At 43.9% G+C, this 20,160-nt stretch overlaps 1 protein-coding gene across 3 annotated transcripts in view; it reads left to right on the plus strand.

Moving 5' to 3' along the window:
- RNF130 (ring finger protein 130) overlaps positions 1 to 18,278 on the plus strand; it is a 54,927-nt gene extending 36,649 nt beyond the window's left edge. Inside the window, exons 7-9 of one of the 3 annotated variants that reach the window (XM_027643247.1) lie at positions 255 to 450; positions 2,467 to 2,560; positions 11,503 to 18,278. In XM_027643247.1, coding sequence (XP_027499048.1) covers positions 255 to 450; positions 2,467 to 2,560; positions 11,503 to 11,524 — 312 coding nt within the window. In that variant the 3' untranslated portion in view covers positions 11,525 to 18,278. Of the gene's footprint in view, positions 1 to 254; positions 451 to 2,466; positions 2,561 to 5,395; positions 5,544 to 11,502 lie in introns of those variants that run through there. The other 2 variants (XM_027643248.1, XM_027643249.1) reach the window with 2 other exon arrangements.
- The last annotated feature ends 1,882 nt before the right edge of the window (positions 18,279 to 20,160 follow it).

A 20,160-nucleotide genomic window follows, 5' to 3' on the forward strand; every position in this document is an offset into this window, starting at 1 on the left:
GTGTGTTTGAGTCCCTTTCTTGAATTGAATCTTAATCCTTTTGAGTCCCTTCCTTGAATCTTAATCCTTTTTTTCTGCTTCTTCCTCCACCTCTTTAAGGTAGAAGTTATTAACTCGTGTTTCTCTCCCGTGCGACCTCAGGGACAGCCAGAGCGGCTGAAAAAGCGTGTGTGCATGTGGTTCTACTTAATTTATAGGTTTGCTAAGTGCAGAATGTTCCCCCTGGTAACGTGGAGTCGGGTTTTTCCCCCCAGCCAAATGTGCCATGCACAGACACCGTAGCCTTTGACATGGAGAGGCTCACCCAGGGGCAGCCGGCCAGCCGGCGCGTCCACTTCGCCACCGACAGCTCCCTCAGCCTGGAGCCCCTGCACACCTCCGGGATGTCCCAGCTGCCACAGGACGGAGAACTGACACCGAGGTCAGGGGAGATCAACATCGCAGTGACAAGTAAGTTCCCTCTGGCTCCCAGTGCCCTTCCGTGGCTTCCTGTGGCTCTGTGCTGCAGGGCCGTGGTGATGGATGGTCCCGCAGGGACAAAGGTGACCTCGGTGTCTCTGCGAGAGGCATATGCTCCTTATTGAAACCAATAACTCTAGGTAAGACAGTGCCAACACTTCCATTATTAATGGTATATCCATTTAGATCTGCATGTGAAGAACCCTGGATGAACTAAAATGGCACCGAAATAACCTTCCTGAATTTGGTAACCAGGACAAGAGTCTGGGTTGCCAAAACCATTATTTATCCTTTCGGAATACATTACATGCAATAATTTACACAAATATAAATATTTTAGCTGATTACTATTTCTGCAGACATTTTTTCCCCTGAGAACATTGCTACTGGAACTCTGACGTCACTTAGCAAGTGTTTTTTCTTACAAAATTTGTGAATTAAAAAAAGCGTTTGATGTACCAACATTTGAGTATTGTCCAAGTGTTTTATAACATCAGAAAGCTGTTCCTGCGCTGCTTGCAAGCTCTTATCCATAAGAGCAGCATGGAAAATTTCCACTCACTGGATTTTACCTAGGGTTTTTAATGTGCAGTAGCACTATAATGAATACAGTATGTGTAGAATTGCATCATTTTTCCATATGCTGTACAGTCTCAACTTGATGCATGAATGGTTGTTTTGCTGACTGAATTGCAAAAATAGAATCCGTGCACATGTACAACAGTCTAATTTTCTCCTTGTATTTTGCTTATGTGCATCTGTGATCTAGATTTTGAACTTGGTGACACTGTCGTAACTGATGCAGTCCATTTGGGTGTTTCTTTAGATGCTGTAGAAAAGTAAATGTCTCATTTAAAAAAATCTCATCTTATGAAAAACGTAGTCTGTATCTAGAAACGTCCTGATCTGAGAAGGGAAAATCCACATACAAAGTCTAGGTTTTCTACAAAGCCACTAAGTCACTTTGCCATCCAGTGTTTGACCTTTGGTTCACCTTGCACTCAGCTCTGTTGAACGAGAGCGGATCTGTTGCTGTGCTGCTCCCTTGTCACGGGTGGGAAACCTCTGTAGTTTTCACTTTTCACTAATTGGTTTTACAGAAGGTGTTTTTACCGTCTGTTCCCAACTGTAGTGCTGCTCGTGCACAGATGGGATGCCAGGGTAAAACAAGAAATAATCAGCAACAGTTCATTCTGACAATGTTTATAAAATAAAGCTTCAGAAAGGGCTCTTGAAATGTTTGGGTTTTATGGATGACACATGCATTCTTTGATGCATGAGAGTTAAACCAAAAGCCATATTCGACAACAGTGTCTGTATTCCAAACTGTTACTATATGCCAAATTGATTTTGAGGAGGGAGAACAATGAATAGTGAACATTCTTTATAATAGCCTTCTTTATACTATGTTTTATTTTGTTAATGGGTCTGTATGTCTACACTAATGTCAGAAGTTATTTTTCCACATGTATTTCTGTCTATTAAATAGAAAATTCTAGTTATGTTTTACCGTTGGGCAAACTATCCTGGGTTTTGTTGGGTTTTAAGTAACACTATAACATTTATTTGGGAGGGATGGGGGCGAAGACACAACTGAAGTGTGACAGGGCATTGGGTGTGCTTACGTGAAGAGCCACATCTCACCAAATCTAACCCGACCCTGACAGTCTTTCTGACTTTGGGGGGTGGACAGAGTTTTCATTACGTTTTCCCTTGATCCCACATTTCACTTTACATTGTTAAGTAATCTTTCTTTATCACTAACCCTTGGGCTCAGCCAGGAAATGTTGTGCCATGCTTTTTTTCCGCACCTCTCTCCACTTCTTCTTTGCTAGCCTTCTCCCGTCAGTAACTCTGTGGCTTAACCTCCTTCTGCTTCACCTCCTGGGGCCAGTCATGGCTTAGAAGCCTCTTGCCTTCCACCAGTGGTGTTTGAGGGGAATATTGGCATCGCTTTGACATAAGCCTTCTCCCACGAGTGATTTCCTCCCTTTCCTTTGTCAACAGAAGAATGGTTTATTATTGCCAGTTTTGGCCTCCTCAGTGCCCTTACACTCTGCTACATGATCATCAAAGCCACAGCTAGCTTGAATGCTAATGAGTAAGTAAATATTCAGATGTTTCTGTGTATTTCTGGTGGGTGTGTGTCATGGACAACATTGGGAATACATACCAAGGGAATAGAGAAAGGGGAAAACCCAGCTGTCAAGGAACCAAATTCCTTTCCTGCTTTTCTCAAATACAAGTGTGTCTGTTAACTGTAGGTTTCAGGGTAACATCCAGAGGCCCTCTTAATTTATATTTAACTGGATTGTCTGAGGAAATCTCCTTCCTAAGTGGAGACCTGAAACAGGGGAAATAGAGAATATTTTATGTTCAGTTTTTGATCAGTGGTCTAGGTAAACATTTCTGATGTTAAATTCCCATGTTCAAAATGCACCTGACAGAGCCAAAAAAACTACTAGCAGTTACCTTCGACAGTTTTGACCTCAATTTTATAGTCAAATTCATATTAAAAAAAATAAATCTGTATTCCTAGTTGGCACACTCTCAGCTAAGAAAAAACAAAGTGTTTAAACAGAAAACTACCTTTTTGCTCTTAGGAGAGGGAGAGATGAAAGCAATGAATGCAGTACTGTTACTTCTCTCTTAAATGAAGAGATACTTGCTTCCCTGCTTTCTTAATTTATACAGAACCCCCCAGCCTCCCTTCAGACAAGGTGGACAAGAAATTACCCTAGAACATGACTTTCAGTCTCTTTTTTATAGTTCTGTGTGTGGGCAAGTATAAATCTATTCTGCAGATCTATTATCTAGGTACATCTAGCTATTCTCATGTAGATGTACGGAATATCTGAGCTCATGATATATGTTTAATCATAATTTATTTATTTACTTGGGAAGGCAAAGTGTCAACATCTTTCTTTATCTCTGAACATCTTGACGCAGCTGAGTTTCCATTAATGTGTTGATCTCTCTCCCAGAAGTGGGGTGAGATTCAAAGGCAGTCTGCTGTGCAGCCTGGAAATGTAGCTTTATAAAGATAATTTTCTTCTTTTTTTTTTTTTGCTTGAGATAAGAGAAAGAAGGAGTTTTTTTACTTTTATTGCTGTTTGGAAAGTATAAGGTGTCCTTCTCAGTAAGATGTAAACATGTCTAATAGTCTCCAGTGTAAAATTTTAGACAGTCACAAGCTAATCATCTTCAGGAGGGGCCTTAGCATTGGTCATCAGGGATCTCTACCACTAAGTTGCAAATCTTCCTTTCCTCCTCTTTTCACATGCTGATTCCAAAAGGGCTCCATGAAGAAAAGTTTTAGAAGTTCAAATAGTCCTATCAAGTCTCCTGATTATTATTTTTTTCCCCCATTTGTCAAAATCTTGAAATTGCATCCCTCAGTCGGCAACTTGGCAACAAAGCTGCAGCTGAACATAGTTCATCTGCCCAGAAGAGTAGCTTGGGAAGGCATGGAGCAAGAGGAGCTGTAAAACGGGAATGTCTGCATTTCCAAGCACTTGCAGGTCATTAGGGAGGAGGAGGAGTTGCAGCCCTGGTGGTGTCATCCAGATGTGGGCACCGATAGCAGCTGCATTCCTGCCTTGCCTTGCAACTCTTCCTTGCCTTTTGCTCAGTGGGATCTGGGTCTGTTTGTACTGGAAGGACAAGCTGCTTCACACTGGCAAGAGAGGTTGGGCCTCCAGCAAAGTGTTTTCACAAAGGGTGTGGTGATACAAGGAGAGCACCTTTCCCAAGTGATAGGAATTGAAATGCGAGCTCCTACAAGTGTATACTTGAGGCAGATTTAAGGAAACTCACAACCACAGAAACCAGAGCTGTCAAAAATCACTTATTTGGGTAAATGAGGTATCTTGCTGTAGCCTTTAACCTCAGCTCAGCTTCATCTGAATCCGTTGGGATCCGAGCAGCCTCCACAAGTGCTGCTGTGTTTGGCTACTCATTTTAGACAGTTTAAAATGACACTAATGCTTAGATTTATTGTTTCATTGACACCTTGTGTTCCCAAGTGCCAGACAATGCATTTTTCTGTGCTGAATATCGTGCCAGATATATGGTAGCTCCTTTTCACTGCAATTTTTATTAAATGTCATAACTGCATATCTGCTTTTTATGCTGCTCTCCATATAAAAAGCAATGCTGGCATACCCTGCCTTTGTTATGGTAGTGTTTCAGAAGGAAGCAGAGGAGTTTTTCTTATCAGAAAACAACAGCAGCAAGAATGAGTTCATGTAATATGCTGATGCATGTAAAAGGTGCCAAATATTCTCCTTTAAAACTCATCTAAAACCATATCTTGTTCCTTTTTTTCTATGTCCTTCCCTCAGCTTAAAGATATTTATTTAGACCAATAGTTCTGGTGTTGTGAGTATATACATATTTAACTGTGTATATGTATGTTTGTGTATATGTATATATACACAGGTGCATTTTTTAAATATTTGTGATAAAAGTAAACATTGTCTCAGTGACAAGAGAATAAGGAACCAGCTGCTTTCTCTTGGTCTCAAAATATCCTTTCAGTATTACTGTTAAAAGATTTAGGTGGTGTTTGAAAGGAACAGAAGCAGCACATTTTGCCTTCCTGCTTAGAGAACAGACAGAAATTACTGTATAACTGTGGGTTTCAGCCCAAAAAGCCCAGATACTGGATAGCACCAGTTAGAGAAAGTTTTCAGTAGCAGATGAAGTGTCCTCGAAAGCTTAGAAGTGCTCAGACCTCTGGCTGTCCTGTAAGAACGACGTGACAGATACAGACCTCTCTTAATGCTCTGGCCTTGTATAATTAGTCACATTTCACTAGCTTACTTTTACAGGATTTTTTTTTAATTATTTTTATTTTTATTTTTATTTTTTTTTCAGTATTGGCAGTATTAACTTTAACATAAATATTTTGTTCCTTTTTTTTTCTGCCCCGCAGAGCAGAATGGTATTGAAGAAACGCTTTCCGGCCGATTGCCTCGGAGAGAGACACCTATTTTTATGCATCATTTATCGATCATGCAGCACAAGCAATTATTTAGTACATTCTATTTTTTCATAAAATTTGCTGATGCCAAAGCTTTGTATTAAGGAAAAAGTGAAGAAATAAAAAAAAAAACAACTTTAATTATGAAATCTTACTCTGTGAGAATTTCATTCTTCTTGGGCTTTCTGTGTTAGTACTCAAGTCTGAGAGGATTTTGTAAATTTTATAAGGTGCTTTATTTCCTTTGAATGATTTCATCATTGCAGTTCTCTATTATTCTCCATTCGTTTTGGGACACAGGAGTGGAAATCTCATGCAGTGCCGTCGTTATGATGCCACCCACCACTGAAGTGACTAACAAGTATTAGTAGCAATCATTCCATACCAACTTATTAGGGGAAAAAAAGCTGGGCCAAGCATTCTTGTGTAAGTCCATATAACGGACTTACCTTGACTCCAACTGGGAATTAATTTGAAATAGGAACATTTTCTCAGTTTTTCCTTCTGTAATGCTCCCGTGTCGCACTGGGAGCATGGCAGTATAATTTTTGCCTTGAGGTCAGGCATTGCTGAAGGTTTGCAATGCTGTTGTCTCAAAATACAAATCATAAACCTTTTCTGTCTTTTACTTTCACCCCACCCTTCTTTTTGATAAAAGTGAAGCTGCTCTAAACCGCTTCTTCCTTCCTAATAACAAGTGGAAACATTGCGTTTCCCCCGCTGCCGTATGTGAAACCTCCTTTCAGAGCTAGATGGGTTAGTTTTGGTTCAGATTCAAATCATTTGATGTAGAAACTCTATGTAAGCATGTTCCTTCTTGCCGTGGCTTCTTTAGTGGTGAGGAGTCAGAGGGAAAACATCTCTCCTCGCTGTCCTCGCTCCGGCTGTTTCACACAAGTTGACTTATGCAAGCAGAGTGTGAGTAATGTCACAACAGTCAGTTAAAACACGAGGGTCTGAGTCCCAGCCAAATGCTAATGCTTGAGTTTAATCAGATGGGTAGATGAAGGTAACAAGTCAGGAAGGAAAAAGTAATTGACAGAAGTTAAAGCCTGTTCTGTGTTTGGTTGTTTTTGTTGTTCTGGGATCAAGATGTAGATGTTCGAAACGGAATGCTTTCTAAATTAATTAAACGAACAGAGAGAAGCAATTTTACTGTAAGGTTTAATTTTTTTATGTACTGGGAACCAGGGGATTTAATTTAATTTTATTTTTATGTATAGGCACTTTTAGAAGTTAGGAACACAGCCAGATGCTGCATTAAAATTGTTTCTTAATTCTTATTTGTCCATCAGACTTCAGCTGAGAAGGCAGCTTTTATAATAAGAAATGAAATGTGTGATAGCTTCAGTGCATTTAATAGAATTCTTCTTCAGTGTGTCCTTGTGAAATTCTGAAAGAAATATGAAAACAATCAATAGAGCAGTAAGTGCCTTTTGAAAGACTGGAAAACCCCATTGGACTTCCTCATGGAAAGAAAAAAGCTTCAAACATACTGTGTCTGAGGACTGTCTGCTTTTAAAGTACAGTGTGTGTCAACTGACTGTTGCCAAAAATGGAGAAATGTGGTTAGAGCATGATATATGTTTTTTTCACCCATCTCTCAACAGCAGTAGTAGAACTGATAAGTTTGTGCTTGTCTCCTGAAAAAAATTCCTTAAGTGCTATTTAGTGCTGTTGGGAGGGATGTGCAGAGACAGCCTGAGCAGAGTCATGACCCAGCTGCAAAAAGCACCACAACAGCTCCAGTTCTTGTTTCTTCTATAGAACAACAGCAGGAGAAGTTGAGTGATATTTGGAATGGAAAGGCTGATAGGACATTTTAGTGAATCTCCCTCCATAGAGGGAGATTCACATAGAGATTTAAATAACTCAGCACCATCTTTTCTAATTGTTTTTTGAGCCTTTAACAATTGTCTCAACAAAGTGTGAATAAAAACATAGACAATTTCTGCTAGGTTACTTCTAGGTCAGGTGAGCTATGACTATCTGTTAATGAAATAAATGTGTTCAAAGATGGACTCGATTTTTTTTTTACTCTGGATAGGCACAAGAAGGAAATTCCCAAAGTTTTTCATAGAATCACTTAGGTTGGAAAACCCCTCTGAGGTGATCAAGTGCAGTCATTAACCCAGTGTTGCAAAACCCACCACTGAATATGTCCTTTAAATGCCTCAATCCAGCCTGTCCAGATCCCTCTGTGGAGCCTTCCTGCCCTCCAGCAGATCAGCTCTCACATCCACCCTGGTGTCACCTGCAAACGTGCTGAGTGCACTCAGTCACCTCGTCCAGATCATCCCTAAAGACATTAAACAGGACCAGCCCCAGTACTGAGCCTGGGGGAACACCAGTGACTTGTCACCAACCAGGTTTAATTCCATTCTCCACCACTTTCTGAGCCCAGACATCCAGCCAGTTCTTAACCCAGTGAAGAGTGTACCTGTCCAGTTTCTCCAGGACAATGCTGTGGGACACAGTGTCAAAGGCTTTACAAAGTACAGGTAGACACATCCACAGCCTTCCCCTCATCCACTAAACTCATCACCTTATTGTAGAAGCAGACCAGGTTAATTAAGCAGGACCTGCCTTTCCTAAACCTGTGCTGGCTGGGCCTGAGCCCCTGGTTGCCCTGTACGTGCTGTGTGATCACACTCGGCATGTGTTCAAAGATGGACTCGATCCCAAGACCTTCCCTGGCACCAAGGTCAGGCTGTAGTTCCCCAGATCTCTCTTCCAGCCCTTCTTGTAGAGGGTTTTTTTGCTAAACCTCCAGTCAGCTGGGACCTCCCCAGTTCACTGGGACTGCTGGTAAATGATGGAAAGTGGCTCAGTGAGCACTTCCACCAGCTCCCTCAGTGCCCTTGGATGGATCCCATCCGGCCCCATGGACTTGTCCATGTCTGAGTGGTGTTAGCAGGTCACTGACCATTTCCATGTGCCCTGTTGGCCTTTCTCCAGTTCTTACCCATAAACACTCAACCCCCACTATCATTAAACTCCAGACAATCAAATCCCTGAGGCACAGGGCTACCCCAATGCCTCTCCTTGCCTATCCCTTCTGAAGAGCTTTCAGCCATCCATGGCAGTGCTCCAGTTGTGGCAGTCATCCCACCATGTCTCCACGATGGACACCATGTCACAGTTTTCCTGATAAACTGGCTTCAAGGAAACAGTGCTTTATGAATTATCCCACTCTGTTGTTCCTTAACTGAGAGGGTGTTTAAAACAGATTGTCTGAGACAGGGAGTGCTCTGATCAGATTCCCACAGTAAGAAGCCATCATGCCAGAGGAGCTGTGGAGGGACTGCAGCTTGTGGCAGAAGATGGCCCTGATTAATGACTAAGGGCATTAAAATACTTTCAGACAGAAAGGGAACACCAGGTGATGCTTAGTCCTGATGCACCTGCAGTGCTGTATCTCTTGAATTTTTGGCCTTGGTATTGTGCCCAGTTCCGTGGCATCCTTTGATAGGTATAAAGATCAATTCCAGGGTAATATGATTATTTTCAGGCTCAACGCAAGCAATAGGAAAAGTTCTTTTAAAGTGTATAATGAAGAATAGTGGCAGAGAGCACTGAAGGATTCATTTTCTTGTATCAAAACTGCATGCAGCCTTCCCATTTGGGAAATGTAAAGGGGTAAATGTTGATCTTTCTTAGTAAGTGCAAAATAGGAAGAACAGACTCATGAGCTGAATTTGGAACTGCGGATGTTTGTACTTGTCCTTAAAATACATTTATTCAGTAAATTTATCATCTGGACTGATGCCACATTTTTAAACAAACATTAGCAATTTTCTACATTAAGAGGAGCGTGGCTGGGTCACTGTGCCCTGCTGACTCTGCTGCTCCAGCCGTGGGCTGTGGGCAATGGTCCCGACCTGGTTAATGGAACACCTGAAGATTGAGTGCTGGAAAACACCGAGGCAGCAGCTGGATCCTCAGCCCTGGGCAGGCTGCACTGCATGAGAGAGGAGACATTTAGGAAAAGACGGAGCAATGTGTCCCAGAAGTGGTATGGAAGCCAAGAGATGTCTATCTGCATGGAAACATGCAGCCTCCCTGGGAGTGGGTGGCTTGCATTTCTTCTGCCAAGGACAAAAACATCACAGTAAAGAATTTTAGAAGTGTAAGATATATGCTGCCTATTTCCAGATTAATATAAAATATTTGTTGTCAGATGACCTCTCAGCCTGTTGATTAAATCTCTCCCTCGAGTCTGCTGGAGTGGAAGTCTGGGTGCACAGAGGAGTTGATGGCCTGGGCCGTCTGCTTCCAAACCTGTGTTTGATTTCTGTGTAATAAAAACAAAAGCAACACCAAGCTTTTAGAAACCGCTTTGGTTTGTTTGAGGATTGGTTGTGTGTAGCATTGCAGCAGTTGGAGGAAAGGGAGGTGAAACATCCAATATCCAAGGCTTATTTCAACTGCAACATGAGACTCACTCGTCAAAAATTAAATTATCCTGACCCATAACACAATCTTGAAATCAGTTTTATCTGGTATCATTTCAAAGCAGGTTTGGGTTTTTTTGTTTGAATTATAGAATCACTGAGGTTGGAAAAGACCTCTAAGATCATCAAGTCCAGTTGTTGGAGTCTGACTATGATCATCTGGAAAGTCATAGTTCCAAGTTTATGTTCCCTCAAAATACTCAACCCTTATTTATTTATATTTGTTTGTTTATTTATTTGAAACCTGGATATGTGCTCCTGGCAGAGTGAACGATTTAGTCCTATGCAGTGTAACTACTAATTTCACTTTGTTTCAGTTAACAACAAGATCAGAAATAAATTAATTTGCTTATGAGAACTTCTCCTTGCGAATTTTGGAGCGAGTGTGTGTACTGGCTTTTGGTGGTAAAAGAGCAGCAGATCCGTTGCCCAGCTCCAGTTTCTTGCTGTTTTGAGCAAGGATTTGGCCTGGGCACACAATCTCTGTGCAGCTCAGGAAGGAGTTTGCTGCAGACTGAGATGGCAGCTTGCTGGCACAGCATGCTGAAGTTTTCATGGAGTCCATCTAGAGAGTCCCTGGCTCTCCCAGCCAGTGCTGCTGTGATTCCTCTGCTTTGATAAGTGCAAAATTCATCTTTACTTTTGCTTTTACACAATCATACACATTTGATTGTAACTCTAGTTTTTCATTTTTAATCATAATAAGGACTTACTTTTTGGTTTTTTTGAATCTGTGTCTTTTGGGGAAGGAGAAAAGGTGTTTTGGACAATAACAGCTGAATTCTCATATCTTCTGTAAGCTCTTTATTTTCAGAATGCCATAGGCTGGGCTTAAAATTTGGCAAAGAAAGGGGGATTTAAGCTCCTAAGATCCACCAGGGCTAAAACTGCAATCCCCTGAGGATCTTGCCTCACTGATGCCTGAAACTGGAGGCACCTTGGTTTGCCGAGTGCCTTCTTGATGAAGTTGGAAGCTTTTCAGTTGCCTCCAGTTTGGCTTATGTAGCTGCCTGGTGTATTGTAATCTAAGCAGCTCCCAGCTATTCCCCCCTGGGATTGAGAAGCCAGGTAATGAAATGCTTTGGCCAAGGGCCTGATCTGATAGATACTTTCAGAGAACCGTTTGTGTAGCAGAAGGGCTGGGCTTCTTGCAAAACACATCTGTGGGTTCAGAGAGCCACGGGAACACCAGGCCACTGAGGTGGTGCACAGCACAGTGCTTCAGTGTCAACTGAAGGTTTCTGGGTTTCCCAAGGAAGCACATCCCTGCTTTACAAGGCTGTAAATCAACAGCTAGCACCAAGTGCAAAACTCCAGCCTGCCCCAGCCTTGCTCAGACTTGACCTGTTTTATCTGAAAGAGCCGTTTGTGGTGGGCCTGTTCATGCATATGGAAAGCAGTTTTTTTGAATTGTCAGGGGAGCAGATGAACAGAGGTGAAGAGAGGTGAAATATTTCATATGCTTGTTACTGGTTTGCATTAAAGGGTGGCTATTTTTTCCTTGTGTACTGTATTTGCAGCCAGCACCCAGGTATGAGGATGCTTTACTCAGTTCTTATGTTGTTTGTGTGTTTTCCTAATGTGGTTTTGTTCTACCTCTTGCAGGCAGTCACTTCTTCCATCGTAACTCTCTGTCCCCTCGAAGCCTGGTCTACGAGAGCGAGTTCTCAACCATCGAGCCTGCCTTGGACATGTATGACGAGAACAAAACCTGAAAGGAATCCATGCTCCTTCCTGGCCCTTTTTCCGTTTTTTTCATTTCTCATTCCTATTGTTGTGTACTCTTTCCATGGATCTCCTTTGTCTGAAGAAGAGCTGCTTTTTCCAGAACACGAACCCGCCTTCTCGATTGCACAGACGAAGACCAGCTGGGGTGGTTTCTGAGGTGGCATCTCTGAGCTGACAAAGAGTTGTGTGCAAGCAAGGTTGTCTGATGGAAGTTGCTGAGTAACAGCATGGGGAGCTGTGTCGGTCCAGCCGCGGCGACGCAGAAGAGGTTTTACGGTGGTCCTAAGAGTTTGTGTTGTGCTGCAAATGCGTCTCTTAACACAGGCGTCTGCTGTTTCCAGTTGTTTAATTGTCCACGTGGTTGGGCAATGTCAGAAAGGGAACTGGTTGTAGAGGAGATGGCCAGTGACTGGTAAAAGCACTCGTATATCTTGGTCAATCCATAACCTTACTGTGAAATAGCCCCTTCTGAGAGGGACCTTTATAAGTGCATTGAGTTTCCTACAACCCACCTAACCCCGGACAGTGGCGAGCCAGTCTGACGTTCAAGCTGCAGAGAGGACCTGCGTTTGCAGAAAGATTTCAAGGAACTTGGTGCTTGGTTTTTTTTTTCTCCAGTTTGATTGAAGGAGGAGAAAAATGGTGTACACAGAATATACTTTTGGTCCTTCCGTGTGCTCAAGTCAAGTGAGTCTCTTTCTGTAGAGAGGACATTCACAGAACCAGCACTTGATCTACCTGATAACCATTAGACTTTTTGAAATATGCAGGAATCGAATTAGCTTTCTTTCTCACTTAACTTTTTTTTTTTGGGGGGGGGGGGTAAAAAAATCCACCGAATTTTTCACTGAGGTTTTTTAAAAGCCAGCATGTTGGCATTACACAGAGAAGAAAAGAGGTAAGCTTCTTATCCCATTCTCCCGTTGAGATCTGCAACAGTTATTTAACAATCGCATTCTCTGAGCTGTGCCCTTTCCCACTGACATCAATAACGGGAATGCAGAAAGCAGGAGAAGAAAGGAAAGCAGCTACTGCTTTGACACGCTGCAGGAAAAATCAATTTTTACCAGCATGTGACAAAAGTGGTGGGGAAATGGATATGGTTTGCAAGCTTCTGAGAGAACAATGCAGAAATGGAGAGCGAGTGTAACCTCTGGAGCTAAGTCATCCACAGCGTTCCTCAAAAGAGCCGACGTGGAGGAGCGAGCGCTTCTGCTCCACCTTTTCCTACCAGACAATGCATAGCTGTTAATGAATGTTTGGATTTTTCTCCATTGCAGTCTAAGTTACTGTAGGTGTAGAAATGCATTTTGTGTCCTTGTAATACGAAACACAGTTTCACCCTCTGTATAGGAATCTTGAGAAATCAATTAAGCCAAAAAGAAAGGTAAGACATGCTCTGCCGTGCTTTAATTTCACCTGCTTTTGCTACAAGCAGGGGAATTTCCCCTCCTTTATAATGTTTTTAATTGTATAGCAGTCTGCTTAACATATATCCTTTTCTGAGGTGTGGTTCAGCTGTGTCTTTAACATGGATGTTTAAGAGAAAAAAGAAGAACCCAGCTCTGTAAAATGAGGAAATGATCCTCTTTGCTGAGCTTCCTTTGACTTTTGTTGCTGTGCGTCAGCTTTATTTAATCTGATAATTCAAGAGTGGGTGGTGTGAAGTGTAGGGAGGTTTTTCTCATAATACCCACATTTATATTTACCAAATGCACTTTTATTGTCATTCAGCTCACTCCAGAAATGTGCTGAAGCCCCAGACTTCTTAAGAGCACAATCTTGACACCCACTTTCTCCTGCGAAGCAAAAGTGAAGGTCACAGAAAGTACCAGCAGTGGCTTGAGCAGCAGCAGGTCGTGGTCAGGATCCTTCCTCTGCTGGCAGATGTGCAAGAGGGGCAGTGACACAGCTCCTAACAGACAAGCCCAGGCAGAGCTCCCCAACCCAGCCTGGCTGAGCTGTGCTCAGGCCCATACAGGGCTCGGGGGTGGCAGAGGGGCTGATTGAGCAACCCCTGTTTTCGTAATTACATCTGCAGGATCACAGCAGGTAAACACGTGAGAGCGGGCACCTTCCAAAAACAAATGCCTGAGAGAAAAATCACCAGCTCTCAAGGATGTTATAGGGCTTGTTTTTATCTGTGGAGGGCAGTCAGGGTCACAATAAACCCACAGACACCTGGCTGTTCCTGGTTGAATGCAAAAATGTCTAGGTGTTTTTCTGCATGTGCACAGTGGGGTTTGGGTAGGACAGCCTCTTGTATGGGGTGCTGATCCTCCACACAAATCCTTCTTGTAGGGGCTGTCTCAGCCTGGCACAGGGATTTCCCCCAAGGCCACCAGGAACAGCAACAGGGCACAGGTTCGGCAGGAAACCAAAACTGATGGTTCCTGAGCTCCAGTTGAGCCCGTTCGCAGGGATATACAGGATCCGTGCCAGGATATACAGAAAAGCTAGAAAAGGCATGGAAATTAAATTTAAAAGCTAGAAAGCACAAAGCCCCCAAAGACAAAACAATAAATAATGTCATTTGTATTTTGTTAAATTTCCTTATTTCCAACTGAACATCTTGGTTTTAAGCAGGGAGAGGGCAGGTTTGCCTCTGTGGAGATCAGAGTCTGGCATAGTGATGTAAAAGTGGATTTGTGCTGTAGCATCTTGGATAAGGGAGCTGATGTTTATAATTGGCATCCTGGATTTGGAAAATCTTGCAACAGTGGAAAAATTAAAAGCTTGTTCAGGCAATTGATCCCTACGTGCTGTAGCAGACATTCTCCCACTTAGTCATATTTAGCATGGGGAGGAGGCACCACAGCAACATGGGTGATTTTTTTTCTGGGCTGTGCTGGTAAGTTTGAGGTTTTCCTTTTAATATTAATCAGTATATAAAAAAAGCTTGGTGAGCATCGTTGTTCTTGTTCTGCTGCAGTGGTGCTGTGTGTGGTTTGAGTCATTTCACAGAAATAAAACATAACAGCAATCTACCAAGGACTGTAAGTGCCAGTAACTTGGAAAAATCGTTTTTAAGGTTAAAAAAAAAAAGTGCTTTTCAACAGCAACATTCATTTTATGACTTCTACATATTAAAAAAAGCTTTTATCTCCAAGTGTTTCCCCAAACTATTTAAACCCCAACACTTCACCTTCTCTTTCCTGGCCTCTTGTTCTATGAAAGTTTTGCATGTTCCCGTAAGACATTCGTAAAATCCAGATTTGCTTGTGTTCTTAGAGGATAATTGCCAGTAAAAAAAAAAACAAACACCAGACCGTAAGTGTGCTTTTTACCTATAATACAACATTAAATATTAAACTTGAAGCATGTTAAAATTTACCTAAAGACCCTCACAATTGCTCTCTCCAGTGAGCTCCTGTGTTGGGATCTGCACTGTCCCCTTGCTCTAGGATGCTTGCCCTGGCACCTATAGGATGCTATAGGAATAGCCAGGTATCCTACATTAGCCAAAGAAAGACCAAAAAGAGTTCAACAAATGTGTTTAGGACTATGTTATGAGACTTTTACACATCTTCTGTTTTCTTTAAACACACTCATGTAAAATAGTGCAAAGGCTTGGGAGAGCCAAGAGCTTTTTACTGGGTACTGGAGAGCAGAGGAAATTCTTCAGGAAGCATGGGTCACACTGAGGCTTCAGAACTTGTTCAGTCCAATTTAGGTTTGAGGTAGTGCCACAATCAGGTCATGAGCTGAAGGATGAAGGCACCAGGGTTGAGCTGAAGTTCAGGCAGCTCTGCAGCCTGATTACTGGCAAGTGAGTTGACTTAATTATTAAAAATATTTGGCATTTTGCTTAGCTAATAGTAATTTGTTTTCTACAGCATAGAAAATAGCTCACAAGCTGAGGCACAGTGGGGCAAATGCAAGAGCCACAGGGCTGCTGCCAGCCCTGCAGGGTGGGGAGAGAAGGGCAGGAGGACTCAGGGGAGGGACCTCAGGAAACACCTTCAACTTCCCAAGTGAAGCTTTTGCTCCTTTTTCACCCCTCGTTACACAGCCATACTTGACCTAATTTTCCAGTCTGAGCAGTGCAGAAGAGTGCATGATGTGCCATGACAGCTTGCATATGTGTTGTTATATTTAAAGATTTCTTCACTTTTTCCTTTCCCTGCTAGACTTGCTGCACCACAGGGCACTGCTCAGGGCAGCCTGAGCTCTGGCACACTCGGTGGAAACTGCTGAGCAGTGGAGGGAGTGAGGGAGGGAAAGATGCTCCAATTAAGCTGATTGGAGGGAAATCAGGGCAAAGGTAGACTGTATATCTGTACATTGGTGCTCATTTATGCTTTGTTTCCAATGGTTTTGAAATAATTAAGAGAAAAAGCAGTACTCCCTACCCCTTCTTTGTGGGATGTGGTGACAAGACAAGAGCAGGGCTCCAGATGGGATTTTGCTCCTGGTGCAGAGCCATGGTGCTCCATAACCCCCAGTCGGTGATGTCCTGAGCTGTTGGTCAAAGCCCCAACCTCACAGGGGCCTGGCAGGTTCACTTGGTGCTTGTAAAGTGCTTTAGGGAGAATAAATCCACTTGCATGAGCCTTTGCAAAGCAGCACTAATCAACATCTTGTTGTCTGTCAGTGTTTTGATCCTTTCATTACCCTATTCTTTTTAGAAGCCTGCAACATTCCCAAACATTCTTAAGTCTCCCCAGTTAATCTCTGCTATCTCACTCCATCAATTACTACCTGCTTCCTCCTCCTCTGGAGAGCCAGGTAAAGGTCCCCATTGTGCAGGCACTGCCATCCACCTGTTCTCCAGCATCTTCATCATCACTGTGCCATCACATCACTGTGCCATCAACATGCCAGCCAGCCCCTCAGAGGGGATTCATTGCTCCAAACCAGCATCACGGTCTGTGGGAGCACAGAGGTTCCTGGTGGGTTGTTCTTGGCCAAAGCAGGCTCTGTGGGATTTGGGCTGTCCTTGTGGGATGCTTGTTCTGTGGATCCCTACATGGAGCATCCTTTCAGTCCTCCACCCAGTGACCTCGTGGAGATGCCCACATGAACAGAGATGGATGTGTAGGTTGTGCAATAACATCTGAATATTTATTCTTTTTTATGGCAATAATGTCCAGGGTCCCTGGGTTTGAGGCCCCTGTAGTATAAGGTGTTGCCCAAAAATAGGCCCTTTCCTAAAGAGTTAGTAATTAAATATTAATATTCCTGCAGAGTAAGAAGTACATAGTGTTTTATTGAAAGTTGAAGCTATTTAGAGTGATTTCAATGCCAGGCTGAGGTGTAACATGAGCATCATACAGCTGGGAATGGGGTTTTGCAGCCCAAAAATCAACTGGACATGCATGTGAAGGCTCCCTCACTTCTGCTGGGCTATTCCTTTCTCTACATCCATCTACAAGCCCCTCATGATCCAGGCACTTTTTATTTTCCCTGAGCTCAGCTGTGTGCACTTGCTATGCTGTTTGCCTTTTTTTTTTTTCTGCTGCTTCCCACATGCTCCAGGGCTCATTTTCACTTGGCTGTGATTTGACCTTCAGCTGCCCAAACCCCTTGGAGGGACAGGAGCCATTAATTCCCATTAATTCCCAGCAGAGCAGATCTGCTGGGCTGTGCTAAGGCCTGGACCACCAGATTTGCTCTGGATTCCCCTTTCCCCTGCCCAGTGCCTGTGTCTGTGTCTCGGGCAGTAAGGGCTGTATCTGCCCACAACCTTCCCACAGACCTGGGCTGCACTGGGAACGAGGATGGTACAGAAAACAGCTCAGCAGCTCAGCAACCCTCCCATGCTCCAGCACAGGAAAATCTGGGCTTGAAAGTAAACTTGTTCTTTGCTGCTGTAAAGACAGGATGTTTAATGGAGTGTTTGGGGCTGTTAAAGCAAAGCTCCTGTTTGCCCATTTGTGCAGTCCCAGCAAGACAACATCCCAGCGTGTTGCTTTCTGCTTTTGCTGGAAGGTGCTACATGAACAAGAAGCCGCCTCAGTTGCCACCTCATCAGCAGGTAGACTTTTCCCAGCCTGTATGTCTAGGCTTACCTCCCAGCACTGGTAAGACCTGTCACACTGCTCCTATAAAGGGGAATAACCTTTTGGAGCAAACTGAGTGGTAGCATCGCTCTTCTGCTTGTCCCATCAGCCCTGCTGCAATTTGCAAGTAGCTGTTAAATACTAAAAGCTTCTCTGTATGACCATGCCTGTCCAGGATCACTTGCTCGAGGCCATGGCTAACTATGCACTGAATCCATCAAAACGGGATTGTTTTATCTCAGCAGAGAAGGGACACCCCAGCCTTTGGGCACAGGAGACTGCAGCGGACAACAACAACAACAACAAAAAACCAATTTGTGTGTAAAAGGAAAAGTCTGTTTCAACTGGCTTGCTGCAAGGTGGGTCACACTGGTGTGACCAGGTAACCTAAACACTCCAGCAGCTACCAGGGGCCTGGGGGTGCTGTGGGGACACAGGCACAGCGGGTGAAGCGGTGCCCTCCTGACTGTCAGAGCTCTCCGGCCCTTTTGAAAGTGTAGCTTGCCAGCAGCAGAACTTGTTGACGTGTTTTGATGTAAGTATAACACTGTATTGTAGTTACGTGGTATATGCTGATATGTTAATAGTGTATACTGACTAGTTAGGGTTTGCTAATGTACTACATTTCAATAAAAAGCAATTTAAAAAATATGGAGTTTGTGAGTTTGGTGTCTCTGAAAACACAGGAGGATGAGCGCATTGCCCAGTGACTCCAATCCCTCCAGTATTTCTTATATATCTATCTTAGAGGGCAGTGTGGAACAACATTGTCAAAAGACCCATTTTCAGAGAGGATTTTTCCCACTCTGCTGTAAATATTTTTTAATTTGCTGTACTAGTCCCTAGAAATCTCAGGCCACTAAACGCCACATGGTTCAAAGTGACTTAGGAATATACCGGAGACACTAATCCACCTTCCCACAGCTTTTGCTGCCTGAATGATGGTACCTAGTGAGCAGGATCAGCAATAGTAACACAGAGAAGGATCCTTTGGCACCTTCTCCCAGTGCTCAAACCCTCCCCAAAGCACACCCAGCCTTCAGAAATGACCATGCTGCTCCCAAACACGACCATGCTATTGAGGTGAAGGCACAGCCCTGAAAGCTGAGCCAGCTAATAAATATTTATATTACAGTAGTGTACAAAGGCTCCAGCTGGGATTAGGGCGCTGCACTAACACAGAGGACAGATCATCCCAGGGTTAAAGGATTTATAGCCTAAAAAAACCACAGCATTCCCACCTCCCTGGGAGCTGGGCAGTAAGCACAGAGGTGGCAGATGTCAACGTTTTCTGCTGTTGTAACACTTTCAGAGTTTGCCGGGAGGCTCTCTAATGGTTTTGAAAGAAGAATAGCGGTTCACTACATTACTGGGAAGCTGCTCTGCAGCCAAGAGATGGGAAGGAACTGCAACTCCCCCTCTGCTGTTTGCTGCAAAGATTGTCCTTGGACTTGACACAAGCTTTGTGTGGGCTCCAGTCCTGCAAAGCAAGGACCAAAATTAACTGGGTGCCAGGTGGGGGATGCTGGGACCCCCCCACCCTGGTCGGGCACGGGCTGGCTCGCGAGGCTGAGATGCTGGAGGTACCTGTGGTTCACAGTAAAAAGGGTAAATGAGTTCCTGCCTCCCCAGAGGGCAGGTGGAAGCACCACAGGCCTGGGCAGGAGAGTTGAACATGTCCCCAGTGTATGGATCCAGGGACCTATTGAGAACTGTGAAGTCTGGTGCCCTCAACATAAGTACATGGAATTTAGAGGAGGCCACAAAGTTAGTAAGATGACTAAAGTACCTCCCCTACAAAGACAGGCTGAGAAAGTTGGAGCTGTTCAGCCTGGAGAAGAGAAAGTTGTGTGGAGACCTCAGAGCAACCTTTCAATATCCAGGGAAGTCGGAGAGGGACTCTTCATCAGGAACTGTGTGATAGGATAATGAGTAATGGGTGCAAATTGAAATAAGGGGAATTTAGGTTAGATATTAGGAAGAAGTTCTTTATTGTGATGAGGTGCTGGCACAGGTTGCCCAGGGAACTTGTGGATGCCCCAACTCTGGCAGCGTCCAAGGCCACTTCGGATCAGGACTTGCACAACCTGGTCTGGTGGGAGGTGTCCCTGCCCATGGCAGGGGAGGACTGGGACTAGATGATCTTTAAGGTCCCTTCCAACCCTTAACATTCAACCATTCTATAACTGCAGGGGTGGGGGCAGCAGTTTGGAGGAGGCTGTAGCGTGTAGAGTGGGAGGCACATTTAAATAACCTGCCTTAACTAATGGCAGCTTCAGTGGGGCCCGCAGGAAGATTTTTCATTTGCGTGACCATGTTTTGCTACATCAGCCCCTTATTCTCAGCGAAATTCAAGCCTCCCTGGCACAAACATTTTCAGCGCAGAGGAGGGGACCGACAGCCCGAGGGCGGCACGGGGAGGTGGCATTGCGGGCTCTCCAGAGAGGGGACTCGAACCCGCGACCCTCCGAGGCGGCGGTGAGGGGGCCGGGCCGCCAGGGGGCGCGGTGCCGGCGGGCGCCGTGCGGGCCCC

The sequence above is a fragment of the Corapipo altera genome, unplaced genomic scaffold (genome assembly GCF_003945725.1).
Source record: "Corapipo altera isolate COAL_440 unplaced genomic scaffold, ASM394572v1 75, whole genome shotgun sequence".
NCBI lineage: Eukaryota > Metazoa > Chordata > Aves > Passeriformes > Pipridae > Corapipo > Corapipo altera.